The following is a 17,548-nucleotide window of genomic DNA, read 5'->3' as shown; positions in this document are numbered from 1 at the left end:
AGCCCCTCTGGAACTCATCCAGATCCTTGAAAACCCAGCTCAGCATCCAAGATGAACTCCTCACAATCTCAGAACCGGCCCCAAATCCAATCCCTCCATGGAAAACCTTCCTGGAGACACCGGCTCCTCTGTTTCCCTCCATCCCTGGGATCCCCAGACCTCCAGGAACTCATCCAGATCCTCGAAAACCCAGCTCAGCACCCAAAATTGGCTCCCCAAAACCCACCCGGAGACACCGGCTCCTCCATTTCCCTCCATCCCCGGGATCCCCAGACCTCCAGGACCCCCTGGAATTCCCGTTCCGCTCACCTCCAGGAAGTAGAAGCGGTCCAGGCCCCCGGCCGAGTAGTCCTGGATGCTCTCGGTCAGGTCCTCGCCGTAGACCACGGAGCAGCGGCCTTGGACCGCCCGGAATTCCACCGTGGCCTCCTCGTCGCTCCAGTAGAGGAGGTTGATGTCGGCGTGGTAGCTCGCCTTCGTGGACTTGTGCGTGTTCTCGGGCCTGGAAATTGCCGGAAAAAACGCCGGGATTAGGGAAAAAAAAAAAAACAACCTGACGGGGGGTCGGGGAGGGGATTTTGGGGTTTGGGGACGGAGGGAAAAATTGGAGGTGGGATAGGGAGTGGATGGAGGAGGAAGGGATTTTGAGGGAGCTCGAGGCATCCTAAAGTGTCCAAACACGTCCCGAGACGCCCGAAGACGTCTCAAGACGGCCAAAGAAAACCAAAGACGTCTCGGGATGTCCCCAGACGAAACGTCCCAAAGACATCCAAAAACGTCCAGAGACGCGCCATCGGGAATCACCCAAATCCACGGATTTCTCCCCCAATTCCCAGCGCCGCCCACGCCGCCACTGACCCCAAACCCTCACTGATTTTTGGCTGCTGACCCCAAACCCTCACCGATTTTTGGCTGCAGACCCCAAACCCTCACCGATTTTTGGCTGCTGACCCCAAACCCTCACCGATTTTTGGCTGCCGACCCCAAACCCTCACCGATTTTTGGCCGCCGACCCCAAACCCTCACAGATTTTTGGCTGCCGACCCCAAACCCTCACCAATTTTTGGCTGCTGACCCCAAACCCTCACCGATTTTTGGCTGCCGACCCCAAACCCTCACCGATTTTTGGCTGCCGACCCCAAACCCTCACCGATTTTTGGCAGCGCTGTCCCAATTCTGGGGCCACCAACCCCAAACCCTCACCAATTTTTGGCCACCAACCCCAAACCCTCACCGATTTTTGGCCACTGACCCCAAACCCTCACCGATTTTTGGCTGCCGACCCCAAACCCTCACCGATTTTTGGCAGCGCTGTCCCAATTCTGGGGCCACCAACCCCAAACCCTCACAGATTTTTGGCCTCCAACCCCAAACCCTCACCAATTTTTGGCCACCGACCCCAAACCCTCACCGATTTTTGGCTGCTGACCCCAAACCCTCACTGATTTTTGGCTGCTGACCCCAAACCCTCACCGATTTTTGGCTGCTGACCCCAAACCCTCACCGATTTTTGGCTGCTGACCCCAAACCCTCAGAGATTTTTGGCCGCTGACCCCAAGCCCTCACTGATTTTTGGCCGCTGACCCCAAACCCTCACCGATTTTTGGCTGCTGACCCCAAACCCTCAGAGATTTTTGGCCGCTGACCCCAAACCCTCACTGATTTTTGGCTGCTGACCCCAAACCCTCACCGATTTTTGGCTGCTGACCCCAAACCCTCACCAATTTTTTGGCAGCGCTCTCCCCATTCTGGGACCCCCAACCCCAAACCGTCACCGATTTTTGGCCACCGACCCCAAACCCTCACCGATTTTTGGCCACCGACCCCAATCCCTCACAGATTTTTGGCCACCGACCCCAAACCCTCACTGATTTTTGGCTGCTGACCCCAAACCCTCACTGATTTTTGGCCGCTGACCCCAAACCCTCACCGATTTTTAGCTGCTGACCCCAAACCCTCACCGATTTTTGGCTGCTGACCCCAAACCCTCACCGATTTTTGGCTGCTGACCCCAAACCCTCACCAATTTTTTGGCAGCGCTCTCCCCATTCTGGGACCCCCCAACCCCAAACCGTCACCGATTTTTGGCCACCGACCCCAAACCCTCACCGATTTTTGGCCACCGACCCCAATCCCTCACAGATTTTTGGCCACCGACCCCAAACCCTCACCGATTTTTGGCTGCTGACCCCAAACCCTCACTGATTTTTGGCCGCCGACCCCAAACCCTCACTGATTTTTGGCCGCTGACCCCAAACCCTCACCGATTTTTGGCTGCTGACCCCAAACCCTCACTGATTTTTGGCCACCGACCCCAAACCCTCACTGATTTTTGGCCGCTGACCCCAAATCCTCACAGATTTTTGGTCAGCGACCCCAAACCCACACCAATTTTTGGCTGCTGACCCCAAACCCTCACCGATTTTTGGCTGCAGACCCCAAACCCTCACCGATTTTTGGCCACCGACCCCAAACCCTCACCGATTTTTTGGCAGCGCTCTCCCCATTCTGGGACCCCCGACCCCAAACCCTCACGGATTTCGGGGCAAAATTCCCAATCCCGACGCCGACGAGCCTCCAGCTCGGGACAATCCTCCCGATTCCGGGACGCCTTTCCCCACCCAACCAATCCCCCGAGACCGAGAACCTCCCGATCCCCGCTTCCGCCGCCGACTCCCGGCATTCCCGAGCCCTCCCGGAATTCCGCCCCCCCGGCTCGGGAGGCACCTGTAGAACTTGTAGATGCCGAGCTTGATGTCGGCCTCGTTGGGTTTGCCGTTGCCGCGCAGGCTGCAGAAGATGCTCTTGATGCGGCCCACGCGGAAGGGGTCGGGCGCGTCCAGGTTGCTGCCTTTGATGTACTCGGAATATTTCCGGTAGTGCTCCGGGTGCAGCTCCTCGTCCACCGCCTCCTTCTTGGGCCTCTTGGCCGGGCTGGCCGGCTTCACGCTGCGGAAAGCCGGGAGAAGCGAGGGCTGGGGGGACGGGGGCGGCGGAGGGTGGCGAGAGGGGAGGGTCTTTTCCAGCCTCGACTCGGATTTATCCACCGGAAATTGGGTGAGGATTGGGAATTGATGGACCTTGGGGGGGGTTTTCCAGCCTCGACTCCGATTTATCCACCGGAAATTGGGTGAGGATTGGGAATTCAGGGGTCTTGGAGGGTCTTTTCCAGCCTCGACTCCGATTTCTCCACCAAAAGTTGGGTGAGGATTGGGAATTCAGAGATCTTGGAGGGGTTTTCCAGCCTCGACTCCGATTTATCCACCGGAAATTGGGTGAGGATTGGGAATTCAGGGACCTTGGAGGGGTTTTCCAGCCTCGACTCTGATTTATCCACCGGAAATTGGGTGAGGATTGGGAATTCAGGGGCCTTGGGGGGGGTTTTCCAGCCTCGACTCCGATTTACGCAGCAAAAGTTGGGTGAAGATTGGGAATTGAGGGATCCCGGAGGAGTTTTTGAACCTTGATTCTGATTTCTCCACCAAAAGTTGGGTGAGGATTGGGAATTCAAGGGTCTTGGAGGGGTTTTTGAACCTTGATTTCGATTTCTCCACCAAAAGTTGGGTGAAGATTGGGAATTGAGGGACCTTGGGGGGGTTTTCCAGACCTAATTCTGATTTTTTTGGTCAAGAGTTGGGTGAAGATTGGGAATTGAGGGATCCTGGAGGGGTTTTCCAGCCTCAACTCCGATTTATCCACCAAAAGTTGGGTGAAGATTGGGAATTGAGGGACCTTGGAGGGGTTTTTCAACCTTAATTGGTTCTATGGTTCCGCAATTCAAATTTCTCCACCAAGAGTTGGGTGAGGATTTGGAACTCAGAGATCCTGCAGGGGTTTTCCAGCCTCGATTCCAATTTCTCCACCACAATTTGGGTGAAGATTGGGAATTGAGGGATCCTGGAGGGGTTTCCCAGCCTTGATTCCGATTTGTCCACCAAAAGTTGGGTGGGGATTTGGAATTTAGAGACCTTGGAGGGGTTTCCCAGCCTCGATTCCAATTTATCCACCAAAAGTTGGGTGGGGATTTGGAATTTAGGGATCTTGGAGAGGTTTTCCAATCTTAATTTATTCCGTGACTCCAATTTTTCTGCCCGAAGTTGGAAGCAGGGCGGAAATCACTGAATAACTCCGATTCACTTGTCCCACGTTGGGTTAAGATTTGGAATTGAGGGATCTTGGAGGGGTTTTAGAGGCTGGAATTCCGTAATTCCGATTTATCCCCCCAAAACCACGTTAAATTTTGGAGCTCAGGATCTTGGGAGGGATCTCCCAACCCCAATTCTTTGCTCCTACGATCCCGTAATTCCAATTTTTCTTCCCAAAACTGGGTCAGGAGCTGGAATTGCTGACCTTTAGAGGGTTTCCCCAGCATTAATTCCATCATTCACATTTATCCCCCCCAAACACTGGGTTAAATTTCGGAACTCAGGACCTCGGGAGGGATCTCCCAACTTCAACTCTTCGATCCCGCAATTCCCAAATCCCAACGGATCCCCGCCCCCAGAACCCACCACGCACCAGGATCGTCCCACCGGAGACGCCCCTCAACTCGACAACGCCGCACCGAAAAAACCCCCCTCGGCTTCGTTTTTACGCCGAAACTCGCGACACCGGACCTCCGTTTACGGGTGGGAAAAACCCCCCCCAAAAAAAATCCCCACCAAAGCCCGAAGACGCGACCCCAACCTGAAGGAGAAGGCGTCCGGCAGCAGGTAGACGCCGTCGCCGACGCGGTACTGGACGCCGTTCTTGGTGGCCAGGGCGTAGAACATCTTCCCGTCGGCCTCCTCCAGCGGCTCGGCCACCTTGGGGATCTCCTTGTGCCTCACCTCGTCCAGGCGCGCGCAGCTCATGCAGAACCTGCCGGAACGCCGCCGAGCTCTCCCCAAAAGAATCCGTTCTCCGGGAGAACCCGCACCCCCCCCACCCCCGGGAATTCCGCCCCCACCCCGTTTTTCCCCACCCCAAAACCCCCAAAAATAAAACTGACTTGTACTTGTTGTCCTCGGTGGGGCGCGCGCCGGGCGGGCTCTCGAAGCGCGCGTACTCCTGGTCGTACCACATCTGGTAGAAGTAGGTCCTGCCGTCGTCCTCCACCATCTTGATCTCCGTGTCCAAGCCGCCCTTGGAGGACAAATCCGGCGGGATGGGAAGGGCCGGCATCGGCCGCGGCCCCACCGGCGCCGGCGGCGCCCCGCGGCGCCGTCCCCACCTCCATGGCCCAGTTGTCCGAGGGCGCCTTGTAGATGACGTTGACCTTGCCGTGGATGTAGGACAGCTGCATGTCCTCGCACTCGTCCACCAGGAAGAGCTCCAGGGGGTCCGAGGTGGCCCCGAGGACGGTGTCCGAGCCCGGGCAGAACCAGTGGGCGTGGAACATCTGGCCGCCGCTGTCCTCCCACATGGCCGTCACCCTGAGGGACGCGGCGGCGTCAGGGGGGACGCGCGACGGGTGTCCCCAAGGCCGTGGGAGGATGGAGACCCCAGCTCGTTTGGTGGGATCATTGGGGACGTCCCCCTGTCCCTAACTGCCATGGAAGGATGGAGACCCCAACTCGTTTGGTGGGATCATTGGGGACATCCCCGTGTCCCCAACGCCGCGGGAGGATGGAGACCCCAACTCGTTTGGTGGGATCATTGGGGACATCCCCGTGTCCCCAACGCCGTGGGAGGATGGAGACCCCAACTCGTTTGGTGGGATCATTGGAGATGTCCCCGTGTCCCCAACATTGTGGGAGGATGGAGACCCCAGCTCGTTTGGTGGGATCATTGGGGACATCCCCCTGTCCCCAACACCGCGGGAGGATGGAGACCCTAACTCATTTGGTGGGATCATTGGGGACATCCCCGTGTCCCCAGTGCCACGGGAGAAGGGAGATCCCACCTGGCCAGGTAGAGGGGCTTGGTGTCCCCACCCCATGGAAGGATGGAGATCCCACCTGGCCAGGTAGAGGGGCTTGGTGTCCCCACCCCACGGGAGGATGGAGAACCCACCTGGCCAGGTAGAGGGGCTTGGTGTCCCCACCCCACAGGAGAATGGAGATCCCACCTGGCTTGGTGGGATCATTGGAGATGTCCCTGTGTCCCCACCCCACGGGAGGATGGAGATTCCACCTGGCCAGGTCAGGGGTCTCAGCAGGGACGTCCCCGTGTTCCCACCCCACGGGAGGATGGAGAACCCACCTGGCCAGGTAGAGGGGCTTGGTGGGGTCGTCGGGGCTCACGGACACGCAGTCGCCCACCTCCAGGGTCTCGGAGTCGATGCAGACGCGTTGGTAAAAATCCTTCTTGCCGTCGCTCTGCCGGGACACCGGGGCGTTACAGGTACCGGCCTCACCTGGGTGGGTGCCTCACCTGGGTGGGTGCCTCACCTGGACGGGGCCCTCACCTGGATGGGGCCCTCACCTGGGTGGGTGCCTCACCTGGGTGGGTTCCTCACCTGGACAGGTTCCCTCACCTGGATGAGTTCCCTCACCTGGATGAGTTCCCCTCACCTGTCCCCATCCCCTCACCTGGGTGGGTGCCTCACCTGGATGGGGCCCTCACCTGGATGGGGCCCTCACCTGGGTGGGTTCCCCTCACCTGGATGTGTCCCCTCACCTGGATGTGTCCCCTCACCTGGATGTGTCCCCTCACCTGTCCCCGTCCCCTCACCTGGGTGGGTTCCCCTCACCTGTCCCCGTCCCCTCACCTGTCCCCGTCCCCTCACCTGTCCCAATCCCCTCACCTGGGTGGGTTCCTCACCTGGGTGGGTTCCCCTCACCTGTCCCCGTCCCCTCACCTGTCCCCGTCCCCTCACCTGTCCCCGTCCCCTCACCTGCGCAGGTGCCTCACCTTGATGGGCTCCCCGACCCAGGAGATCCGGCTCTTGTTCTGTTTCTTCTTGCGGCCCTGCAGCATCTTCTTGGGCGAGGGCATCTCGGGGATGTTGTCATCGACCTCCTCGTCCTCGTCCGCCTCCCGCACCGCCAGGTTGGGACACCTGGAGCGCCAGCGGGGACGTCACCGGGGCAGCGGGGAGGGGACAGCGGGACGGGACAGAGGGGGACGGGGACAGCGGGGGAAGGGGACAGGGACATTTGGGGACAGCGGGGTTTGGGGACAGTGAGGTTTGGGGACAGGGGGTTTGGGGACAGGGGGATTGGGGACAGGGGGTCTGGGGACAGGGACATTTGGGGACAGGGGGTTTGGGGACAGGGACATTTGGGGACAGGGGGTTTGGGGACAGGGGGTTTGGGGACAGGGACATTTGGGGACAGGGGGTTTGGGGTCAGCGGGGTTTGGGGACAGTGGGTTTGGGGATGGGGGGTTTGGGGACAGGGACATTTGGGGACAGGGGGTTTGGGGACAGGGACATTTGGGGACAGCGGGGTTTGGGGACAGGGACATTTGGGGACAGGGGGTTTGGGGACAGGGGGTTTGGGGTCAGCAGGGTTTGGGGACAGGGGGTTTGGGGACAGGGACATTTGGGGACAGCGGGGTTTGGGGACAGGGACATTTGGGGACAGGGACATTTGGGGACAGCGGGGTTTGGGGACAGGGGGTTTGGGGACAGTGAGATTTGGGGACAGCGGGGTTTGGGGACAGGGGGTTTGGGGACAGGGGGTTTGGGGTCAGTGGGGTTTGGGGACAGGGACATTTGGGGACAGGGACATTTGGGGACAGGGCCACCGGGGACAGGGCCACCCACCTCCTCTGCAGACACGCCTGCTTGCTGCGGCCGCTGCCCCCGAACTTGACCATGTTCTGGCACGCCTTGCACTTGCCACACTCGGGCTGCTGGCACACCTGGCACGGGGCACGGAGCACCGGTGACACCGGGAACGATCCCAGGGGACACCGGGAACGATCCCAGGGACACCGGGAACGATCCCAGGGACACCGGTGACACCGGGAACGCTCCCAGGGACACCGGGAACGATCCCAGGGACACCGGTGACACCGGGAACGATCCCAGTGACACCAGGAACGATCCCAGGGACACCGGTGACACCGGGAACAATCTCAGTGACACCGGGAACGATCCCAGGGGCACCGGTGACACCGGGAACGATCCCAGGGACACCGGTGACACCGGGAACGATCCCAGGGGACAGCGGTGACACCAGGAACGATCCCAGGGACACCGGTGACACCAGGAACGATCCCAGGGACACCGGTGACACCAGGAACGATCCCAGGGACACCGGGAACGATCCCAGGGACACCGGTGACACTGGGAACGATCCCAGGGACACCGGGAACGATCCCAGGGACACCGGTGACACCGGGAACAATCCCAGGGACACTGGTGACACCAGGAACGATCCCAGGGACACCGGGAACGATCCCAGGGACACCGGTAACACCGGGAACGATCCCAGGGACACCGGGAACGCTCCCTGGGACACCGGTGACACCGGGCGCGCTCCCTGGGGACAGGAGAGATGCTGGAAGAGCCCCATGGAGTGACCGGGATGGGAGGTTGGGGTTGGTTGATCCAGGTTGGAGGAGTTCTCCAAGATCAACTCAACCCAACTCATGGCATTGATGTCAACCAAGGTTGGAAGAATCCTCCAAGACCAACCCAACCCGTGACATTGATGTCAACCAAGGTTGGAAGAATCCTCCAAGACCAACCCAACTCATGGCATTGATGTCAACCAAGGTTGGAAGAATCCTCCAAGACCAACCCAACTCATGGCATTGATGTCAACCAAGGTTGGAAGAGTTCTCCAAGACCAACCCAACTCATGGCATTGATGTCAACCAAGGCTGGAAGAGTCCTCCAAGACCAACCCAACTCATGGCATTGATGTTGATCAAGGTTGGAAGAGTTCTCCAAGACCAACCCAACTCATGGCATTGATGTTGATCGAGGTTGGAAGAGTCCTCCAAGACCAACCCAACTCATGGCATTGATGTTGATCAAGGCTGGAAGAGTCCTCCAAGACCAACCCAACTCATGGCATTAACGTCACCCAACCACCTCCAACACCAACCACCCAAACCCACGCCCCCCCCCAACAACCGCGGGCCTGAGCGGCGCCGGCGGCCCCGGGTCACCTCGCAGACGCCGCAGCGCCGGCGCTTGGTGGCGTTCTCCTTGTCCTCCTCGCGCTCGTCCTTCTCGATCTGCTCCGAGAAGAAGGTGTCGAAGATGAGGTACACCAGCTTGGTGGTGGTGGCCTTGGTGGGACCCTTGTCCTTGTCGATGCGCGTGGGGTGGCGGATGGCCTGGCGCCGCACGGCTCGCCTGCGACACGGGGACGGCGCTCAGCCCGCGCCCGGGGACGCCCAAGGGAGCCCCGGGTGGGGTCCCCAAAGGCTGCGGACGGATTTCGGGGACCCGGCGTCCTTCCCTCTTCGGAGCGGCGCCGGGTTGGGGTTTGCAAAGTTCCGGGAGGGGTCTGGTGATTTTTGGGGGGGGGAATTCTCCCAGTTCTGGGAGACCTTCGGCGATTTTGGGAGCATCTTCCCGATTTTGGGAGCATCTTCCCGATTTTGGGAGCATCTTCCCGATTTTGGGAGCATCTTCCCGATTTTGAGAGGGGTTTTGTGATTTTGAGGGGGAATTCTCTCAGTGTTAGGAGACTTTCTGCAATTTTGGGAGCATCTTCCCGATTTTGGGAGGGGTTTTGTGATTTTGAGGGGGAATTCTCCCAGTTCTGGGAGACTTTCAGTGATTTTGGGAGCATCTTCCCGATTTTGGAGATTCTCCCACTTTTGGGAGGGTTTTTGTGATTTTGGGGGAGAATTCTCCCAGTGCTGGGAGGATCCTCTCAGAGTCAGAAAGGTTTCTGCCCTGATCCCCAACGCTTCTCGCGCCACTGAACCCAAATCCTCACCAGTTTCGGGAAGGTTTTCCCAATTTCGGTTGGATTCTCCCAATTTTGTGGCCACAGAACCCAACCCCGCCCGAATTTGGGGCAAATTTCCCCGGTTTTGGAACCACTAAACCTAAACCCTCCCCGATTCCGGGCAGATTCTCTTCCTTTTGAGGTCCCACTTCCCAAATTTCGGTCAAACCCTCCTGGTTCCGGGGTTTTTACCCCCAAACCCTCACCTCTTACCCAGGGCGACGCCGGCCAGGCGTGACAATCCCCCGATTTCGGGCCGATTTCCCCAATATTGAGACCCCAGAGCCCAAACCCTCCCAAAGTTCCGGCCGGATTTTCCCGATTTTGGGGGGTTTTTGCCCCCAAACCCCTCACCTCTTGCCCAGGGTGACCCCGGCCAGCTTGATGAGGTCCCTCATGCAGGGCGTGATGAGCACCGGCGGCTCGTCGCTGTCGCCGGCCTCGTCGTAGCTCTCCACCTGCTCCACCACGAACTGCGCGTGGCGCAGCAGCGAGTCCTCCGTGAAACGGTTGAAGTTGAGCCCGGCCGGCGGCACCGTGGTCTGGGGGGGATTGGGGGACGGTTGGGAAGGGTTGGGAAGAGTTGGGAATGGTTGGGGATGGTCAGGAATGGTTGGGGATGGTTGGGGATGGGTTGGGGATGGTTTGGAAGGGTTGGGGACGGTTGGGAAGGGTTGGGATTGTTGGGAATGGTTTGGATGGGTTGGGAATGGTTGGGAATGGGTTGGGGATGGTTTGGATGGGTTGGGGACGGTTGGGAAGGGTTGGGAATGGTCGGGGATGGTTGGGGATGGTTGGGGATTGTTGGGAAGGGTTGGGGACGGTTTGGGATAGGTTGGGAATGGTCGGGAATGGTTTGGATGGGTTGGGGATGGTTGGGGATGACTTGGGATGATTTGGGATAGTTGGGGATGGTTTGGAATGGTTGGGAATGGTTGGGAATGGTTTGGATGGGTTAGGAACGGTTGGGGATGGGTTGGGATGGTTGGGGATGGTCGGGAATAGTCGGGAATGGTTGGGAAGGGTTGGGGATGATGTGGGATGGGTTGGGATGGTTTGGGAATGGTTGGGGATGGTTGGGAATGGTTTGGATGGGTTGGGAATGGTTGGGAAGGGTTGGGGATGGTTGGGAATGGTTGGGAATGGTTGGGGATGGTTGGGAAGGGTTGGGGATGGTTGGGAATAGTCGGGAAGGGTTGGGAATGGTTGGGGATGGTTTGGATGGTTTGGGAATGGTTGGGAAGGGTTGGGGATGATGTGGGATGATTTGGGATGGTTCGGGATGGTTGGGAACGGTCGGGAAGGGTTGGGGATGATGTGGGATGATTTGGGATGGTTTGGGAATGGTTGGGAAGGGTTGGGGATGGTTGGGAAGGGTTGGGAAGGGTTGGGGATGATTTGGGATAGGTTGGGATGGTTGGGGATGGTCGGGAATAGTCAGGAATGGTTGGGAATGGTTGGGAAGCGTTGGGGATGATGTGGGATGATTTGGGATGGTTCGGGAATGGTTGGGAACGGTCAGGAAGGGTTTGGGATGATTTCGGGTGGTTCGGGATGGTTTGGGAATGGTCGGGAATGGCCGCTGACCCCTCCCCAGATCGCCCATTCCAAGGGTCACCGCGGTTGGGAATGGTTTTGGAGATCCGACACGTTCAACCCATCGGCCCCACCACCCTCCTCGTTCTTTCCCACGGGAAAAGTTGAGTTCTCCATGGAAAATTCCACCCCAAGCCCTTCCCAGGGAGGGATTTGCACCCGAGTCCAAGCGGAACGTCTCCTGGCACAGCCTGGGGCCCGCTCCTGTTGTCCCAACCCTTGGACAGGAGAACGACCCCACCTCCAGCGCCACCACCACCTGCCCCACCTCCTCCGTGCGGGAATTGTCCCTGGAGTGGGGAGGTGACATCACGGGGAGGTGACACCATGGAGAGGTGACACCACGGGGAGGTGACACCACGGGGAGGTGACACCATGGAGAGGTGACACCATGGAAAGGTGACACCATGGAGAGGTGACACCACGGGGAGGTGACACCATGGAGAGGTGACACCATGGAGAGGTGACACCACGGGGAGGTGACACCATGGAGAGGTGACACCATGGGGAAGTGACACCACGGGGAGGTGACACCATGGAGAGGTGACACCATGGAGAGGTGACACCACGCAGAGGTGACACCACAGGGAGGTGACACCATGGGGAGGTGACACCATGGAGAGGTGACACCACGGGGAGGTGACACCGTGGAGAGGTGACACCACGCAGAGGTGACACCATGGGGAGGTGACACCATGGAGAGGTGACACCACGGGGAGGTGACACCATGGGGAGGTGACACCACGGCGGCACCGTCACCTCGATCTTGTTGAGCAGGTCCTCGTAGCTGACGTGCCGGTTGTTCTGCAGGAACTCCACCACGATCTTGCTCATGTAGATCTTCTCCTGCATCAGCGCGAAGGTGGGCGCGTACTCCTCGCTCGGCTCCATCAGGATGTAGTCGGCGAAGGCTGGGAACGGCGCCGGAATTGTGGGATTTTGGGGAAAAAAACCGCGGGAAAAGGAGGGAAAAGGAGAAGGGGGAGAGGGGGAAAAATAAAGGAAAAAAAGAGGGAGGGCGGGAAAAGGAGGAGGAAAGAGGAAGGGAAAGAAGAAAGAAAGTGAAGGAAAAAGAGCAGGAAAAAGGAGGAAAGAAAAGGAAAGAAAAGGAAAGATGAAAAAGAAGAGGAAATAAGAGGGAAGAAAAGGAAAGAAGAGGAAAAAGGAAAGAAAAAGAAAGAAAAGACAAAAAAAATATAGAAAAAAAAGGAAAGAAGAGGAAAGAGGAGTGAAGAAGAGGAAAGAAGAGGAAAGAAAACAAAAGACAGAAAAAAGATGAAAAAAGAGACGGGAAAAAAAAGAGAGAAAAAAAACAGAAAAAAACCCCCAGAAAACTGAAAAAGAGAAAGAGAAAAAAGAGAAGAAAAAGCACAAAAGAGAGAATAAAAAAAAGGGGGAAAAAGCAGGAGAAAGGAAGAACAAAGAAGAAGGGAGAAGAAGGGGGACAAAGGGCAAAACCCCTGAAACCACCCCCGCAAAAAACCTCAAGAAAGCCCAAAATAACCCAAACCCAACCCCCCAAAAGCCCGAAATCCCCCCAAAATTCCCTCCTCACCCGTGCTGAAGCCGATCAGCGCCTTCTCCCCGCCGTCGAAGCCCGTGATCCACCAGGCGTTGATGGGCCCCAACTTCTTGGCTCTCACCCCGCCTGCCAAACCGAAAACCCCAAAATTCCAGCCCGGTCCCCGCGGGCGGGGAATTCCGAGACCCCCCGCCCCCGGAATCCCGGGCATCCCCTCACCCTCCAGGCAGGGGTTGTCGTCGTAGATGGGTTTGACGACGCCGCTGAAGTAGAGCTCGATGTTCCTCTCGATGAGGCCGGTGTCGAAGGGGCAGAGGTGGCCCCTCTTGTCGTAGACGCTGCCGGGGACGCGAGGGTGGAGGGCGTGGGACACAAATCCGGAGGGAATCCCGGAGGGAATCCGAAGCCTGGTCCCTTGGGATCTCACCTGAAGGAGGTGACCTTGTGCTGGGGAAGGTCCTCGTAGCTCTCGAAGCCGTCCTCGTTGGCGTCGAAGATGGACAGGCGCTCGTCCGTCAGCATCTCCGGCTCTTCCAGCTGGATTTGGGAGGGGTGGGGAAAACAACAACAAAAAAAAAAAACCAAAAAAAGCAGGATTAAAGGATATTCCTGCTTTTCCCCGAGCTCGGGGAAGGGGGGTTTTTGGATCCCTTACGGCGTCGTCGGGGTCCCCTTGGAAGAATTTGAGGTCGGGGTCGTCCAGGTACTGCCGGCAGTCGAGGCATTTTGGGGGAGTGGTCTGCGGGAGAGGGGAGGGAGAGGCAGAGGCAGCTTTTCCCAACGTTTTTTCCGGGAATTATCCCGGATTTCAGCGAAAATCCGCCGTTTTCCCGTCAGAACCAGCCCCAGCTTGGTTGGGTTTTGGGCAGGTGAACGCGATGGAAACGGGGGTTTGTTTCCTCACGGGATAATCCACCCCTGGGAATAATCAGCTCATCCCAAAAAACCCCCAAAATCCGGGACTTTGAAGGAATTAAGAAATCAAAAAAAAAAAAAAGCTGGAATGAGGAGGAACTTACTTTAGCAGAAGCAGTGATCTTCACCTGAGGGATTTCATCTTTGATTTCCGACCTGGGAGGGAAAAATGAGATTTTGGGATGTGGAGCGGTGACGTCATCGTTGTCACCGGCTCCGGCCGGGAACGTTCCCTTTCTCCTCACCCGTCTTTGGTTTCCATTTTCATCCTTTTCTCATCTTGATCCTGGAGAAAAAGGAAAAAAAATGGGAAAAGGAGAAGTAAAATCCAATCCTTGCACGGCCAGAATGCCAGGAAATCCACCCAGATGTCACAACAGACTGAAATCCTGGGAAATCACCCCAAAAATGACCCAGGAAAGGTCTGGGATGTCAGCACTGACCAAAATCCTGGGAAATCACCCCAAAAATGACCCGGGAAAGGTCTGGGATATCACAACAGACCAAAAATCCTGGGAAATCACCCCAAAAATGACCCAGGAAAGGTCTGGGATGTCACCACTGACCAAAATCCTGGGAAATCACCCCAAAAATGACATGGGAATCGTCTGGGATGTCAGCACTGACCAAAATCCTGGGAAATCATCCCAAAAATGACATGGGAAAGGTCTGGGATGTCAGCACTGACCGAAATCCTGGGAAATCACCCCAAAAATGACATGGGAAAGGTCTGGGATGTCACAACAGACCAAAATCCTGCGAAATCACCCCAAAAACGACATGGGAATCGTCTGGGATGTCACCACTGACCAAAATCCTGGGAAATCCCCCCCAAAAAAGTCCGGGAATGTCACCACGGACCTTCTCCTCCAGCTCCTCCTCCTCCTTCTCCTTCTCCACGCTCATCAGCTCCGGCTTCCCGTCCCCGTTGGCCTCCTCCGATTTGCGCTTGTTGGCCCTGCGGGGCGGACGCGGGATGGGATTTTTGGGGGACGGGGAAGGGGTCGGGACAGCGGGACGAGGAAGAGGAGGGCGACGCCGGGCACTGACCCTTTGGACAGGAGGCTGAGGATGGACGGCTGCCGGCCGGAGCTGCGGGTGACGCGGGAGCTGGCCGGAGACTCTGCGGGAAAAGCGGGGACGGGTCCCAAATCCCTTCCCCGAGGGGATCCCGGTGGGAACCGTCACAGCCCAAGGGTCAGGAGACCCCAAAACCCTTCCCCGAGGGGATCCCGGTGGGAACCGTCACAGCCCAAGGGTCAGGAGACCCCAAAACCCTTCCCGAGGGGATTCCAGTGGGAATCGTCGCACCCCAAAGTCAGGAGACCCCAAAACCCTTCCCCGAGGGGATCCCGGTGGGAATCGTTGCACCCCAAAGTCAGGAGACCCCAAAACCCTTCCCCGAGGGGATCCCGGTGGGAACCGTCACAGCCCAAGGGTCAGGAGACCCCAAAACCCTTCCCGAGGGGATCCCAGTGGGAATCGTCGCACCCCAAAGTCAGGAGACCCCAAATCCCTTCCTGAGGAGATTCCAGTGGGAATCGTCGCACCCCAAAGTCAGGAGACCCCAAAACCCTTCCCAAGGAATTCCCACTCTCAATCCCAATGGGAATTGTCGCACCCTAAAACCAGGAGACCCCAAAACCCTTCCCAAGGAATTCCCAGTCTCAATCCCAATGGGAATTGTCCCACCCTAAAACCAGGAGACCCCAAAACCCTTCCCGAGGGAATTTCCACTCTCAATCCCAATGGGAATTGTCGCACCCCAAAACCAGGAGACCCCAAAACCCTTCCCGAGGGAATTCCCAGTCTCAATCCCAATGGGAATCGTCGCACCCCAAAGTCAGGAGACCCCAAAACCCTTCCCGAGGGAATTTCCACTCTCAATCCCAATGGGAATTGTCCCACTCTAAAACCAGGAGACCCCAAAACCCTTCCCAAAGTTCTGCTCCTCTCCATCCCAACGGGAATTCACACCCCAAACCCACCCCAAGGTTCTCCTCCTCTCCACCCCCTCAAGAGCCCCTATTTTTGCTCCGAAAAAATTCCAACCCCCCCCAAAAACCCCTGAAAAAATGCAAAACCCCCAAAAAACCTGAAAACCCCCAAAACCCCCTGTAACCCCCCCAAAAATCACCTGGAACCCCCCCAAAAAACTCTGAAAACCCCAAAAATCCCCTGGAAACCTCAAAAATCCCCTGGAAACCTTAAAAACCCCCCAAAAAACCCACAAAAATCCCCCGTAAATCCCAAAAAATCCCCCGTAAATCCCAAAAATCCCCTGTAAATCCCAAAAAATCCCCGTAAATCCCAAAAAATCCCCGTAAATCCCCAAAAAAACCCCATAAATCCCAAAAAACCCCCGTAAATCCCCAAAAAACCCCCGTAAATCCCCAAAAACCCCCGTAAATCCCCAAAAATCCCCGTAAATCCCCAAAAAATCCCCGTAAATCCCCAAAAAACCCCCGTAAATCCCCAAAAAATCCCCCGTAAATCCCCAAAAATCCCCGTAAATCCCCAATAACCCCCGTAAATCCCCAAAAAACCCCCGTAAACCCCCAAAAAACCCCCGTAAATCCCCAAAAAAACCCCCGTAAATCCCCAAAAACCCCCCGTAAATCCCCAAAAAACCCCCGTAAATCCCAAAAAAAACCCCCGTAAATCCCAAAAAATCCCCGTAAATCCCCCCAAAAAACCCATAAATCCCAAAAAAACCCCGTAAATCCCCAAAAAATCCCCCCGTAAACCCCAGAGCACCCCCCAAGCCCCCAAGGTGTTACTTCTGGCGTCGCCGTTGGAGCGGCTCCGGCGGGATTTCCGCGGCCGCGGCGCCGCGGGGCCGGAGCGGGACGGGGACGGCGCGGGCGCGTCGAGCTCCATGGCGCCGTCCTCGTCGGCGTCGGCGGCGCGCTCCGAGTCCTCGTCGCTGCCGGAGGCGCCGTTCCCATTCTGGGCCCAGAGCTCCTGGTGCAGCAGCGCCTTCACCTTGGCCAGGTAGCGCTTCTGGGGAAGGGGAGCACCCGGAGCTGATCCCGGAACGCTGGGGATTCCCGGGATCCGAGCCCGAATCCCGCGGGGAAAGTGGGAGCTGAGCCCCGATCCCAAGGTTTGCTCCCTTTCCACTCCTGTTTTCTGGAGTCTTATCCCAAATCCAGGGGATTCCCGGGATCTGATCCTGAATCCCATAGGGAAAGTGGGGGCTGAGCCCCGATCCCAAGGTTTGCTCCTTTTCCGTTCCTGTTTTATGGGGTTTTATCCCAAATCTGGGGATTCCCGGGATCCGAGCCCAAATCCCACAGGAAAAGTGGGGGTTGAGCCCCGATCCCAAGGTTTGCTCCTTTTCCGTTCCTGTTTTATGGGGTTTTATCCCAAATCCTGGGGATTCCCGGGATCCGAGCCCGAATCCCACAGGAAAAGTGGGGGCTGAGCCCAAGGTTTTCCTGCTTTCCACTCCTGTTTTCTGGGCTTTTATCCCAAATCTGGGGATTCCCGGGATCCGAGCCTGAATCCCATAGGGAAAGTGGGGGCTGAGCCCCGATCCCAAGGTTTGCTCCCTTTCCACTCCTGTTTTATGGGGCTTTATCCCAAATCCTGGGGATTCCCGGGATCCGAGCCCGAATCCCGCGGGGAAAGTGGGGGCCGAGCCCCGATCCCAAGGTTTGCTCCTTTTCCGTTC

The 17,548-nt window shown here is 57.5% G+C and overlaps 1 protein-coding gene across 1 annotated transcript in view; it reads right to left on the bottom strand.

The window, feature by feature from the left end:
• The window catches only part of DNMT1 (DNA methyltransferase 1), a gene marked incomplete at its 5' end in the record, with an annotated part of 30,187 nt that extends 13,312 nt beyond the window's left edge, over nucleotides 1–16,875 (bottom strand). The window contains 20 exons of the mRNA XM_040053936.2: nucleotides 310–502; nucleotides 2,728–2,949; nucleotides 4,687–4,860; nucleotides 4,991–5,124; nucleotides 5,213–5,414; nucleotides 6,184–6,299; nucleotides 6,835–6,982; nucleotides 7,691–7,788; nucleotides 9,046–9,235; nucleotides 10,194–10,381; nucleotides 12,195–12,346; nucleotides 12,991–13,083; nucleotides 13,177–13,295; nucleotides 13,385–13,494; nucleotides 13,613–13,696; nucleotides 13,977–14,028; nucleotides 14,118–14,158; nucleotides 14,734–14,830; nucleotides 14,923–14,995; nucleotides 16,653–16,875. Of these exons, the coding sequence (XP_039909870.1) occupies nucleotides 310–502; nucleotides 2,728–2,949; nucleotides 4,687–4,860; nucleotides 4,991–5,124; nucleotides 5,213–5,414; nucleotides 6,184–6,299; nucleotides 6,835–6,982; nucleotides 7,691–7,788; nucleotides 9,046–9,235; nucleotides 10,194–10,381; nucleotides 12,195–12,346; nucleotides 12,991–13,083; nucleotides 13,177–13,295; nucleotides 13,385–13,494; nucleotides 13,613–13,696; nucleotides 13,977–14,028; nucleotides 14,118–14,158; nucleotides 14,734–14,830; nucleotides 14,923–14,995; nucleotides 16,653–16,875 (2,709 nt within the window). The remainder of the gene's footprint in view (nucleotides 1–309; nucleotides 503–2,727; nucleotides 2,950–4,686; nucleotides 4,861–4,990; nucleotides 5,125–5,212; nucleotides 5,415–6,183; nucleotides 6,300–6,834; nucleotides 6,983–7,690; nucleotides 7,789–9,045; nucleotides 9,236–10,193; nucleotides 10,382–12,194; nucleotides 12,347–12,990; nucleotides 13,084–13,176; nucleotides 13,296–13,384; nucleotides 13,495–13,612; nucleotides 13,697–13,976; nucleotides 14,029–14,117; nucleotides 14,159–14,733; nucleotides 14,831–14,922; nucleotides 14,996–16,652) is intronic.
• Between the last annotated feature and the right edge of the window lie 673 nt (nucleotides 16,876–17,548).

This window comes from Hirundo rustica, unplaced genomic scaffold (genome assembly GCF_015227805.2).
Source record: "Hirundo rustica isolate bHirRus1 unplaced genomic scaffold, bHirRus1.pri.v3 scaffold_270_arrow_ctg1, whole genome shotgun sequence".
In the NCBI taxonomy this organism is placed as follows: Eukaryota; Metazoa; Chordata; class Aves; order Passeriformes; family Hirundinidae; genus Hirundo; species Hirundo rustica.
The sequence above is the reverse complement of the archived record's forward strand: the minus strand, read 5'-3'. Positions and strand labels throughout refer to the sequence as shown.